Source organism: Petromyzon marinus, chromosome 19 (assembly GCF_048934315.1).
Source record: "Petromyzon marinus isolate PM22_M1 ecotype Great Lakes invasive population chromosome 19, UKy_Petmar_22M1.pri1.0, whole genome shotgun sequence".
Lineage (NCBI taxonomy): Eukaryota > Metazoa > Chordata > Hyperoartia > Petromyzontiformes > Petromyzontidae > Petromyzon > Petromyzon marinus.
In genome coordinates this window covers 10,845,296-10,859,661 of record NC_133685.1, presented here as the reverse complement: position 1 = coordinate 10,859,661, position 14,366 = coordinate 10,845,296, and the positions used below count along the sequence as shown (strand labels likewise).

Below are 14,366 nucleotides of genomic sequence, written 5' to 3'. Positions count from 1 at the left end.
AAATGTAATGATATATTGCCAAATAAATAAGTGTAAAGTGCTTTAGTTACGATTTTTGAGGTCATATTTCATGCAAAACATGGTAATTATAAATGTTGGTCAGTATACTGAACAAAACACCCAACAATTTACAACAGAATTCCCATTATAATTTCAGATAAATCAAGCAATGAACAAGGATCTAAAGTTTGTGAACACCCATCACGGCAATAGTATGTGTTGTATCCCGATTAAACTGTCAAAACACCTTTTAAATATTTTTTCGAAAATGTTTATTTTTCAACTAAACAAAACGTCAACTTAACGCAACTGGAACCAACGTTTGAAAAATATTTTTCTAAAAAAACAAGACTGCTGCCTCTCAAAACAAAATATGCCAAGTTGCCCACACCTTTTGGTGTCATCAAAAATTTAAGTTGCAAAATAAACATTACACAACAGCAAATCGTGAAACAAAGAATTAAAATTTCGGTCTTAAAGCAAACACATTAATTTAAAACACCTGTAAGGGCGATTTTTACATGGCCACTAAATGATAGGATACAATGATACAAAAACGGGGAAATGTATTAATGAAAATATATTTTTGTACTCGACAGAAACAATGTGCTATTCAAGGTAATAGTCATTTGGTGACGCACCACCTCATTCATATTTTGTTGCTTTTCAAGTGGAACTTTTTATAAGTACCAAATAAACAGCAGTGACAGGATGATGTTCACCTTGGTCGCAAACGCAATATACAATTCAAATTGGTGAACGATAAAAGCTGCAGGAAATATTTAACAAGCAAACCTCTAAATTGTCAAGATTACTTAATGCAGCACAACTTTTCCGGTTGAGAAATGTTTATTATTTCCGAGCACTCCTCATACACGACTAAACACCAGTTTTAAAAGGGGATTTTAACCGAGCAGAAACCTTCCACATAGCCCAGATGACACTGTAATAAAATAGAACAGATCATACTTTTCGTGTATGTGGCAAATGCATATTCACATCACATAAAGGAAAATTACTCCCATATTTGTATTAATCCAATGTGGTTCCAAATGCTAAGCATAGCAATTGTCTTTTTTCTGATCATTGGATCATCACTTAAGTTGGCTGTGAACTTGATGGATGTGGAAGCAGGAAAACCAGCACCAATAGCTACGATCCAAAGCCAAACGTGCCCACACCTACCTCAGTTTACAAGTAGTCATTTCTCAGAATGCACGGCTTCCCTTGGAACATCTCGGGTGTTCCAATTAGAAAAATAACTGCGTTTCTGCACAAAAAACATTTCCTGGAGGACCATTAGGGGTGCCTATGTTGTTGTAGGCGCCAGTGCTGTTGATCTGTTGTCGCCGCTGTGTTCACGCGTCGCGCCCGGTCCCCGTGGTGTCGCGCTTGCGCCTGGCATCATCGGCGAGCTGCTGCAGCAGGACCCTACGCCGCTTCTCGAGTTCCCCCTCGCTCAGCTCACTCTCCGAGGTGTCCCACCCCGTCTGAATGCGCAACATAAATTTATAAAAGCAATGCTCACTTGCAGTAGCCCTCTTGGGGCAGAGGCAATGGCGGCATGGGATAATAGTTATAGATCTTAAATGAAAGCGAGGAAACATCCCGATAGAACTCTGGTAGACAGAAGATAATGTATGATCAGAAAAAGGCCTCTGTGGTGGCACACTTCTGCTTCGAGTCACTTCAATGAGCCTCTCAGGAAACACTAGATGGTGATCCTTTTATGCTGTTCAAAGTAATTTACCCTTTCGGCAATCCATTGCTGGATGAGGACCATGATGGTGAGAATGTGTTGGTGATGGATGGGAGCATACAGTGAGGGAAAAAAGTATTTGATCCCCTGCTGATTTTGTACGTTTGCCCACTGACAAAGAAATGATCAGTCTATAATTTTAATGGTAGGTTTATTTGAACAGTGAGAGACAGAATAACAACAAAAAATTCAGAAAAACGCATATAAAAAAATGTTATAAATTGATTTGCATTTTAATTAGGGAAATAAGTATTTGACCCCTCTGCAAAACATGACTTAGTACTTGGTGGCAAAACCCTTGTTGGCAATCACAGAGGTCAGACGTTTCTTGTAGTTGGCCACCAGGTTTGCACACATCTCAGGAGGGATTTTGTCCCACTCCTCTTTGCAGATCTTCTCCAAGTCATTAAAGTTTCGAGGCTGATGTTTGGCAACTCGAACCTTCAGCTCCCTCCACAGATTTGCTATGGGATTAAGGTCTGGAGACTGGCTAGGCCACTCCAGGACCTTAATGTGCTTCTTCTTGAGCCACTCCTTTGTTGCCTTGGCCGTGTGTTTTGGGTCATTGTCATGCTGGAATACCCATCCACGACCCATTTTCAATGCCCTGGCTGAGGGAAGGAGGTTCTCACCCAAGATTTGACGGTACATGGCCCCGTCCATCGTCCCTTTGATGCGGTGAAGTTGTCCTGTCCCCTTAGCAGAAAAACACCCCCAAAGCATAATGTTTCCACCTCCATGTTTGACGGTGGGGATGGTGTTCTTGGGGTCATAGGCAGCATTCCTCCTCCTCCAAACACGGCGAGTTGAGTTGATGCCAAAGAGCTCAATTTTGGTCTCATCTGACCACAACACTTTCACCCAGTTGTCCTCTGAATCATTCAGATGTTCATTGGCAAACTTCAGACGGGCATGTATGTGCTTTCTTGAGCAGGGGGACCTTGCGGGCGCTGCAGGATTTCAGTCCTTCACGGCGTAGTGTTACCAATTGTTTTCTTGATGACTATGGTCCCAGCTGCCTTGAGATCATTGACAAGATCCTCCTGTGTAGTTCTGGGCTGATTCCTCACCGTTCTCATGATCATTGCAACTCCACGAGGTGAGATCTTGCATGGAGCCCCAGGCTGAGGGAGATTGATACTTCTTTTGCGTTTCTACCATTTGCGAATAATCGCACCAACTGTTGTCACCTTCTCACCAAGCTGCTTGGCAATGGTCTTGTAGCCCATTCCAGCCTTGTGTAAATCTACAATCGTGTCCCTGACATCCTTGGAGAGCTCTTTGGTCTTGGCCATGGTGGAGAGTTTGGAATCTGATTGATTCTGTGGACAGGTGTCTTTTATACAGATAACAAGCTGAGATTAGGAGCACTCACTTTAAGAGTGTGTTCCTAATCTCAGCTCATTACCTGTATAAAAGACACCTGGGAGCCAGAAATCTCTGATTGAGAGGGGGTCAAATACGTATTTCCTTCATTAAAATGAAAATCAATTTATAACATTTTTGACATGCGTTTTTCTGGATTATTTTGTTTTTATTCTGTCTCTCACTGTTCAAATAAACCTACCATTAAAATTATAGACTGATCATTTCTTTGTCAGTGGGCAAACGTACAAAATTAGCAGGGGATCAAATACTTTTTTCCCTCACTGTACATATAGGAGCATAGTACAGTACAACAATTGATTTTGCTGGACTGCCCTCTGCTACCTGCAATACCACTTTTCAGCAGCCGATAACACCTGTTTTATGCAGTCGCTGTCCATTCAAGCGATATCTAGGCTCAACGCTGCTTCACCTCCAAGGTTGAAAGCATTCACGTGATTTGGTCACAAGTGTTTAGCATTTCATGCATTACTTTATTTTTAATAACTTCTTATAAACCGAACTTCGAATGGCGTTGTAAAAAAGAAAAGGTTATATAGGGTATTACATTCCACGAGTAATTTGATTTATACAGGAATATTTAGTTTCTAACCGGGTACATGGTTTTATGGAGAGATGAGTACACATCCAAGAGAAAGAACATGTTAGAGGAGCTGCATTTTACACATTCAAAAGGCATAACCACGTCAGAAATAATGAATTATCCAGAGTAAACATGACTGTAGTGTCTGAAAAAAGCAAATTTGGTCCTCCACTCTTTTTGTTTTCCAGAATGTAATAGGAATCCATTGAGGCAGCAAAGCAGGAGCACATGGAAACACTTGGTCCATACAATAAACAAGCTACTATGCTTACAAAGGAACAAAATAGGACCTATTTCCTATATTTAGCATCGTTAGAGTAGATGTGCACTGTGCAAAGCACAATTCAGACGTTAGAAGCACAGATTTGCAAAGGAATTTAGAGAAAAAAAATGAATCGAAAGAAATTATCTCAATAGGGGGCACCATGATAACGTAGAGAATAAAAATGTTGCCAACAGCATCACAACATCACAACCATTAAACCTACCTTGTCCTTTTTGCTGCCAGAGCGCTTTGGGGATTTGTGCGAGTCTGTGCGTTCCTTCTCACGATGCCTCTCCTTATCCTTGTCTTTGTCCTTGTCTTTGTCCTTATCCCGCCGGTCCCTCTCCTTTTCCCTCACTTCCTCTGACTCGACCGAGTTCTGAGAGATTGCATGTGGAACAGCTATTAAGAGCTGATCGATATATCATTCAGCACGCTGTGTGTCTGAACTCCTGCTCATTTAGGCAGAATTGAATCCATGCCAATAGAAAATATAACCTCACCTCTAAACCCTGGTTAATATTGCATAAGCTATGGAAGGAAACAGTGGACTGCAATACTGGCTCATAAATCTTTATTCAAATACACCAAGTATATATTATGCCATGAATTTTACAGGCTAGGTATTTTCTTTATGCTAAACAAGAACTTGACAAATATCAACGATACTCAAGATATTTCGCGGTACAAGCTTGGGCAGACAACTTCATAAAAAACGGATGCCTAAATCGGCATTTAAAAGGCAGGATTAGAGCTGAGATTTTTAAAGACTATAAATCATGTGCACTGTAATTAATGCTTGCAGAATACATTTTAAAAATAGAAAACACAAACATTGGCACATCACCATGTCCATGACAAGCTAATAATGCTAACAAAGCATGATAATCCCACAGCCAACAGGCATTATAAAGAACACGTCACAAAGTCACGACTCACTGATCTGTGTCTTCTCTTTTTGTTCTTCTTCTTATGTTTCTTTGATTTCTTTGAGCTGCGGTCTGATGGTTTTGAAAATAGCAACAATAGAAAAAGTTAATTATTTTAACATGCTCTCAGTTACAAAGGCAAATGGTGTTTTGAAACAAGGAGTGATAGCTCGGCAAATAATTGGTACTTAAATTCACCAGATTCAGCGCTGCTTGAGCGCTCGGATGGAGACTTGGAACGAGATCGCTTCTTCTTTTTCACGCGGTGGTGATGATCGTCTTCTTCCGACTCAGACCCCTGTGTGTATTCACTCTTGTTACATTTGTGCATGGCAACAGCATTTGAGTTGCAGGCAAGATTTACCAATATGCGCACCCTCTGATTAGCACGGTTGGCTACGTATGGTACCAAATAAGTTCAACATACATATGGATGTTTATAAAAGGGCATTGCACTATTCCACCAATAGAGAACAACACAGGGCATCCTGACAAAATTACGTGCTACCAGAATAATGAACAAAAAGTCTACGTTCAATAGACCAGATAATTTTAATATAATTTTCAGCTCTTTGTCAATCGACAGTTGGATGAAGGCTTCCCCATGCTGTGTCAGCCATAGGGGCTACTTGACAATACATAATCGTGTAGGTTGATTAAATCAGGTAATACGACTGGTTCAGATATCACTGGCCACTAATTTTAGCCATGACCAGGAATCGATATTCAGGTTTCAGGGTTCATACTGCAGCACGCTAACCACTGCACCATCGCTCCACTGTAAACAACTCTGTGAACGTAACTCAATATAAATACACAGGTTCGGTGGTTAGTCAGGCAAACTAGCAAATAAATGGAAATAGAAAAGATCCCTGTTTAAAGTACTTATCATAAAAGTATATTGAAACAGTAATACCCTACATTAATTCGTTGACACAATTGGATGGAGCAATAATTTTATTTCGTGTTCATAAAATTCGTTAGCAGCTAAAATTAAACCATACAATACCGTGCAGTGGCATTGAATGTATGTATTTCCATGACAAGATGTACATGGTGTGAGTGTATCTTCTCACCGAGCGGGAACGAGAGCGCTTCCGATGCTTCTTAGATTTCTTAGAGTGCTTTCGGCTGTGTTTGGGGTGGTAGTGCTGGCACTCCACCTGCATCACAAGGCATCAGTAGCAGCAACATCAAAGAATCGGCATCTCTGTAACAAAGATCCCCATTATAACCGCACAAACTATGAGGGTAAGAAGTTCTGTTAGCGGTTGAGTATTCATATCAGAATTGTGCACAAGGGAGTTTTACACCCATTTCCCTGGTCTGACCCTATTTGTCTCTCCAGCGCTGATGTTTACTCACCATATACTTTAATATTAACGGTTCACTTGATGTAGGTGAGGTGCAGGAAAGGTTAAGATACCACTTTACACTGATGTTATGTGTGGCTGGCAAATAAACTGGTAATTGAGCTCATAACGATGAGTGAACCACTTAATTCAACTACAGGGACAATCACCTTAAAAGTTTGTAAAAATAGATTGCAATTACAAAATTTGACATCACAATAAATTAGCAAATGTCAAAGTTTCAGTCTCAAATTGATCAACCAAGAGGCAAAATTTACATCTGAGAGTAATTAGTCGATGAATTAAATGTCCCAATGGAAAGAGATGATGATTAAAAACATGTCAATACCACTAATTCAAAACCACTTCTGCATTGCACTAAAAAAGGTTTGGATTATTTTCAAATACAACAGATGCTGTGTTCAAAATGTTGGCAAACAACAGTCGGTAAGGTGTTTTGTCTGGCAATGTTTACTTATTAAAAATATGGCTATTTTGGGACTTGAGATTACCACTCAGTTTGGCTGCGCCTTCATTGGGCTCCTGACTTAAATAAGCCTCACCTAATTTTAATTTGGTACTTAAAATGTTTGTGAACCTCCCTCTGGGAATGCGTCGTTTTTAGTTGATTCAATTAACATTTTTTATGCAATATTTTTGTTTTCACTTCCATGAGGTATTCTCAACTAATGCAACTGCCAGGACCACATGGCAAACAACCGGATTTGCTTTTGGCTCACAAACCTGTAATTAAACGGGGGAGTGCTGGCACAATATTTATGCAATATCCTCATCTTCTGGGAAGCTGGATGTTCAGACGGCATTAATCACTTCCAAACTTGGAGGCCTTCTACCAAACATTTAAAGAGATGGATGCATTCTATTCTTGCATATGGCAATATGTTAAGGATGGTGATTGCACGGTCCCAGAAGGGGTATTGGGACTTGAGTTGCCCTATCCTATTTTGATCCATGCATACTGGTTTAGCACAGCACAGTAGTTATTGTGCCTTCTCCATGTAACAGTGAAATAGGTGTTCGTGTCAGACTCAAGTTTTATTGGCTTTGGATATTATTTGTTCTGATTTCACATGTTTGCATATCCATGTGATGCTTTTGATGGCAATCTTTTTTGTGAATGTATGTTGGCAATTAACAGTAGCAGCTCAAAATTAAGTATCAGATGCAATCACTGAACAAAGGCCTTGTAATTTCATGAACATAACACAAATGAACGAATATCCAATACAAGTCCTATTCTTCTGGTGACGTGTGAATGTATGCAATGCATCTATTTTGTCTTTCTGCTATAAAACCATTGTATGAGTAAATGTATCAACTAGTTAGAACAATTCAGTTAGCCCAACATACTATGAACTCAGTGACAGTAACATTTCTGCTCCTACATAATATTAACAGTAGCTTATATTTAACCTGGACTGGGTGTCTTTTAAGGTTGACTCAGCCGAAAATAAGTTCCTGTTGCATTGTGAACATCAGCAAAGCAAAGGAAACTGCAGCCAGGCACAGTACAGATCACTATACACACCCTTCTGGGCCATGCCTGTAATGCTAAATGTAATGATCCATCTTTAACGTGCATCCTATGCAAGCAAATGTATCAAAGTGTATGCAATAATTGAAACACCATTCATGTACGGGGAATTATATGTTTTAGGTGTGCATATGTGTGCATGCAAAGATGTATTAACCCAGCACTGAGTAGAGGGAGCACACACCTCCAGGGCCCCCACGTACTCCTTGAAGAGGCGGATGCGCTCTGACTCTACAGTGATCTGGTCAAAGGCTGAGTCATTGACGAAGCGGTCTCGCACCTTGAACACATGCACAGACACACACAACATTAAGGACACGTATGTATGAACTTATTCTGTACCATACGTAGCCAACCGTGCTAATCGGAGGTGCGGCGGAAGGACGACAAACTAAACACAAAAAGCATTTCTTAAGAAAAGTTTAAAATCTAGATTTAAAAGTGCATAGCCCCGTTGGCTTAGTAATATCGGAAGAGCGTTCCAGACGGCCGCAGAAGCGCATTTGAAAGTCACGATGCAGTGACCGTCTTTGTTTCATGGCGAACCAAAAGCCGCTGCGAGGATGACCGGAGTTGGCATGATGGTTTATGCCCCTTAATGCAAACAGCAGCAAGTGGTGTCCATCACAATGGCAATGTGGAAATTCCCCCACCAACGAATCTCCCTTGTAAAATAGCCAAGCAACTGGCTAAATGGTATATAATCTGTGTAACAAATTAAATAAACCTCCAGAGAAAAATGCTGCAGCAAGGCTCGCTTGAGCTGGGTGATGCTTTTACTCATTTATCGACAAAAGACAGGAAAGGTTCTCATGTGCTGTACATTTTTTTACGATCTACACAAAAAATATCCATACTCTCTGCTTTTTTCGGTAACGTTAAGAGCCAGAGAGAGTATGGATTCCTGCAACCACGAAAGCTTCAAATCAAGACTAAAAAATATCCATTTCAAAACTAGTGTGTGCACTTGATTTAGCGTACCTAGTTTATATTCGCATTCAAAGCATGGAAGGCCAGAGACAGAAGTGGGCAGGGCTAGTGATGTTAAAGTGATACATTTGCATGTAAATGTAAGATTGGAGAGGTACCTCCACGACGACGAAGCTGCGGAGATTGCCATTGTATTGTGAGAGATTAGCATGTCAATGTAAGATCGCAGAGCCACCGCCACATCGAGGAAAACGAGCAAAGGTGGCTGTGTTAGTGACACATTTAACCTGTTAATGTAAATACATTTAACCTGTTCATGTAAACCAGAGTCGAAAATAACCAGTTTTAAGTGATAACTGGCTGTGATGTTTCCATCCTACCTTCCGATGTTAGTAGTTATTTTCGACTCTCTGGTTTTACATTAACAGGTTAAATGTGTCACTAACACAGCCACCGTTGCTCGTTTTCCTCGATGTGGCGGTGGCTCTGCGATCTTACATTAACATGAAAATTTCTCATTTAAACATCACTAGCCCCACCCACTTCGCTTATGACCCTGAGGCTACACCCATTTCAAACCTTTAAAACATCCTGCCTCAGCAGTTTTCCATCTATTTTTTCTCCTGATGACGATTGCTTGTGTTGCGATCGAAACGTCATAGTTTTTTATATATAATTTATTTGAACCTATCTATGTGACTTTACCAAAAGACCCAAGAATATCAGTTCTAATTGTTTTAAGCATGTCTTTTGTAACAGTATAAATTAAATTAAACCTGAAGACCCATTTAAAACACACATGTGCAATGTGTCAAGTACAACATGAATGAATCCTGGAACACAACAATACAGAGTATACATGCTGAAAAACACACAGCTGACAACTTGTACACAACCATGCACTGCATCAAATTAACATGTACAAGTACAACTTGTAAGTGAACATAAACAAGGCCATAATCTTGAATAAGCAATGTTTTGCTAAAATCCAATTACAAATATTATATGGCACAAAGACCAAGCAATATCTACCAAGAATAATATTTAAACGTATCAATGCGTAACAAAATGCAATGGACCGAATTGTTTGTGCTGCTTTCCTGCGTGGCTGTTGACTGTGAATAACATGTCCCAAAGAACTATGCTGGACACAGTGACATCTAATTTATATTTCTCTGCATTATGCTGCTTCAAATGGCAAGTAAAGCATCACAAATCAGAGTTCGGCATAGCAGTCATGCACACAACAAGAAGCCAGTGCAGGCACTAGAGTGCATTGGTGCAGTCTTGTATCAAAATTGGCTACAACGCGTTTCCAAAACATGTGATATAAGACGTAACTATGTTGGTGCTGAACACAATGCAGTTATAAAAGCTCAATGTATGTGTAGACAATTTAATAGGACATACTTCACAATCAGTGTTTTACAGATACTCAAGATGGCTATGGTATTAACAGGAATTCCGTTATATGAGCCTATAATGCATTTTGTCCAAAGGGCACTAGACTAATAAGGAATGGCTGATAGTTCATATGAAGATAATAAATATATCCCTTTAATTCCATAACAGCTCTGATAAGAGAAAAGAAAATGGCACAACAATCCAATTAATTGTTGTTTCTGCAAGCAGTGCTTCCCATTTAAATTACATGGAAGTAAATTTTAACAATTTAAGAAACTCTGAAGTGTCTCACTTTATAGACAATAGTGGGCAAAAAGATGTGAGTATGAGAAAGCTATAAAGGACAGCATTTCTAATTTACTAGCGGCCGCATTCAACTTTCAGCACATTGTGGAAAGTGAAGTGATCATCCCATTGATAAAGTACCTCCAACCAGAGTAATGTGGAATTTCAAAAATTGGCTATCACCACCAACAGATTTAAGCACTGCATCAAGATCAGTTGAGCATGGTTACACTTTTGACACATTAAATTGACATGCAGCCAACAAATCGTCTTGGGGCAAGGATTAGACAATTAACTGTGGAAATGGCGACAATCTTGCTCACATCATCCCACTTGGAGTCGTGTTCCAGAGGAGGGGTCGCCTGCTTCAGCATGTTGCGGAATGCAGCCTCCTTTCTTTTCTGTTTGCGGGCCTCCTCCTTCTCGCGTTCTTTCTCACGCGCCTCCGCTTTCTCAATCAGCTGCATTCATTCAGACGCCATTACACAAAATGTTTCTGGGTTTGCACCTTTTGCCACGCAAGCCTGTAAATGGGTGTTTAGTCAATAAGTAACCTGTTGGGGCTTATCAACAACGGTTTCCCATTATCTCATTGAGCTGCAGATGCCTTCATATTTTATAATGCAACAATACTGAGCAATGAAAATATGTAAATTTAGAGATACATATTAAATTTAGACTTAAAACTTTCGTGATTGCAGGAATTCATATTGTTGGTTCTTTCGGTAAAGTCACATAGATAGAAAACCAAAATCTAAATTAAAGGCAAAAAAACCCACGACGTTTTGATCACAACACAAGCGGTCTTCATCAGGTGGAGAGAAAAGAGACAGGCAAGCTTCCAAATGTAGCTGCTTATAAGGGCTCCAGAGTGAGTGGGTGGGGGAAAGGGCTGCACGAGCAGACAATGGGGGGGTAAGGAATATTCATTTGGAGGTTTGCCTGCCTCTTTTCGCTCTACCTGATGAAGACCGCTTGTGTTGCGATCGAAACGTCGTGGGTTTTTTGCTTTAAATTTAGATTTTTGTTTTCTAGATACAGATTAACCAAGCGCGGGCCCATTCCATAGTTTCCTGCCTGTCAGGAAGTTTGTGACCCATGGTGCCATGGTAATACATCTCGCAAGGACAGAGGCTCCTCATGGTGCCTTAACTTACATCATGCAATTTACCAAAGTGGAGCACCAGATGTGTTTAATGTTTCATAAGGACTCGGCACACTACTACCTGAGTGACGGAAAAATGGTGAATGTAAAAATCCTCATGGAGAGTAATTTAAAATCACTTTTTGGGTAAATCAGCCAAGTGGACTGGGATGCTGGCAGGCGGATGTTAGCATACTCTTGTATAATCTACTGAGTGACTATTTTTTCCCTCAGAGCCACCTGCCAATAAAGTTAGCTCCAGCAAATAACGATAGAATAGATACTTGAAAATTGCACACGTAAAATGTGCCATGCAAATCATAGGTTAAGAGATTAGGGCACAATTCAAATGGCATTAAATTATCCTTCCAAAACCAATATAAAAAAAGATAAGCAGCACTAGAATTATATCATATTGCAAATATGCTATTATGAACGCATACTCAATGATTAAGAATAAACCCAACAAGATCTGGTCATCAGGTGACATAAGTACCCGATTTAAAAATAACTTAGCGACCAACCACTTGGTCCTTGAGCCATTGGACAAAACATCATACACCACCCATGTTGAGAGTATGCAATGGGCTTCTTGAGACCTTTTTTCAAGTCTAGATCACATATATAAGTGAAAAATGTGGTTGAAGGGTACTGTAGTATGTATTATAGTGAAACGTTTGTTTTTGGTGTGGGGGGACACACGAATATGATGAAACAGTGCAGGAACATTACAGGAAATATTAACTTCATCTATAAAACAAACAGTATATATACTAAGTATTCTGGTCATGGCAGGTAGCGTTTGCCTTGGCTTGTTGGCTCCCTGAACAGTTTGGTGTATAAACCCAGCCCATTCGAATCAGGAAAAAAAAATGTTTTGCGAAACATACACTGTTGAACGCGAGCTTCACGTTTCCTGCGTCCAGTGTTACAGCACGCTTGTCAGAGCTGATGAGGGATGCAAACTCCTCAAACGTCGTTTTCACCTCAACCATGAAGTTCTTGTCCTTTGAACAGGAATATGGGTGGGTAGAAGAGGACAAACAGCTCGGATGACCAACACGACAGTGTCACATTTGATATTGCTGTTCTGCTTTACAGTTGGGTACCTTATATAATCTATAATAATCAAGTATCTATAATATAATATAGATACTTGCCAAGCTGTTGATAATTCATAATTTAGAAGCTTACGAGTATAATTGAGACCGGGATGATACATTATGGCACCACTACCTATTACATCAACCTCTGCCACATGGTGGAAAATAAAAATTATTTACATACATTAATATTGTCTGCAATGCTTCCGTATTAAAGAGAGAACTGATGCTAGCCTGAATTATCAATACAATACATGTAAATGTATCTTTTAACTATGAAAACAAGGTATTACTTAAAAAATCCTATTACAAATAGGCAGCACAGCTTGTATTTTTGGCAACATAACCAGCTTTTGGTGGCAATTACCTCCATTCGTGGGGGATCAATCTCTCCATAAGCCAACCAACGTTTATTTCCCACAGTAGTATAGTGAAAAAGCAGGTAGACAGTCACAACTTTTATACTAGTATAGGAGATGCAAGCCTGCTGTCACTCAGTACCTTGAGCACATCCTTGATTATTTTCTTCTCCTCATGGTAGCGAGCTTTGAGGTCCTCCACGTAGAATTTGAACAAATCCAGTGGTGTAGAACCTGCAAGATGCAATGAATAAGCTGCCGACTTGAAAATCAGATGAGATGCATTTGTATATTCTCAATTCACTCTGGCTCACTGCTTCACCTCTGGCCATTACAAAGTGTATGGCATAGCAGCTGGGCACGACTCTCGAACACAGCTGCTGGGGTAGCTTTGTGATGCAAGTGCTATCAAATTTTCATAGTCCTCCAATGAAGTTATTTTATGAACAGGGTAGACTCAATTATTGAACCAGAAAAATCAAGGTGAAACTTTACAAGCAAGCGAGATTCTAGAGAATGGGGAGCTGACATAACAGCTAAGCGATGAAAATTCACATTGGAAAAAAAGTAGCAGTGGGACATCTTAAGTAAGCGACAGCCAAGCAGGTGAGGAAAATAAATGTAAAAAGTTTGACTGAAGACAGATGAGATGCAGAACAAGTGAAGGAGATCTAACAGAATAAAAAGTGGAGAGATGAGTGAACAGGGGGTACGGCAATTAATCATGTCTTACCAGGCTGCCCCAGCATCCTGGAAAAGCGAATGTCTGCACTGACGGCCGGGTACAGATCCATCCATGTAGACATGGAGTGCAGCTTCCCATTGTTGTGCAACTCATCCAAAAACAGCTGTACAGGAGAAAGCAGTCACGCAGAGTATCATACCGTAAAGAATGCAGCCCAGAGATAGTAGCAGCATTACTACATGAATATAATCTTGATTTGAAGCTTTCGTGACTGCAGGAATCCATACTCGTTGGTTATTTCGGTAAAGTCACGTAGGTATAAAAATAAATAATAAATCTCGATTTTAAGCTTTCGTGACTGCAAGGATTCATCTTCTTTGGTTCTTTCAGTAAAGTCACGTAGAATGAGAATAAAATAATAAACTGATAAAATAAAATAACACAATAATATTCTCACGACGTTTCGGCCACAACACAAGCGGCCTTCACCTGATGAAGGCCGCTGATTGTGTTATTTTATTTTATCACTAACATGGCCACCGCTGCTCCCTTTTGCCTCGATGTAACAGTAGCTCTCGCTGTTGAATAGGCTGTATGTCTCACTGGCACGGCCACCGTTACCGTGGT

The 14,366-nt window shown here is 40.1% G+C and overlaps 1 protein-coding gene across 3 annotated transcripts in view; it reads right to left on the bottom strand.

The window, feature by feature from the left end:
- Nucleotides 1-255: 255 nt before the first annotated feature.
- LOC116943843 (pre-mRNA-processing factor 40 homolog A-like) overlaps nucleotides 256-14,366 on the bottom strand; it is a 30,597-nt gene continuing 16,486 nt past the window's right edge. For 2 of the 3 annotated variants that reach the window (XM_076068148.1, XM_076068150.1), the window contains exons 18-27: nucleotides 13,788-13,902; nucleotides 13,197-13,288; nucleotides 12,483-12,599; nucleotides 10,772-10,909; nucleotides 8,014-8,109; nucleotides 5,999-6,085; nucleotides 5,115-5,220; nucleotides 4,933-4,994; nucleotides 4,217-4,372; nucleotides 256-1,490 (exon numbers count right to left, since the gene is read on the bottom strand). In XM_076068148.1, coding sequence (XP_075924263.1) covers nucleotides 1,359-1,490; nucleotides 4,217-4,372; nucleotides 4,933-4,994; nucleotides 5,115-5,220; nucleotides 5,999-6,085; nucleotides 8,014-8,109; nucleotides 10,772-10,909; nucleotides 12,483-12,599; nucleotides 13,197-13,288; nucleotides 13,788-13,902 — 1,101 coding nt within the window. In that variant the 3' untranslated portion in view covers nucleotides 256-1,358. The remainder of the gene's footprint in view (nucleotides 1,491-4,216; nucleotides 4,373-4,932; nucleotides 4,995-5,114; nucleotides 5,221-5,998; nucleotides 6,086-8,013; nucleotides 8,110-10,771; nucleotides 10,910-12,482; nucleotides 12,600-13,196; nucleotides 13,289-13,787; nucleotides 13,903-14,366) is intronic. The other variant, XM_076068149.1, reaches the window with a different exon arrangement.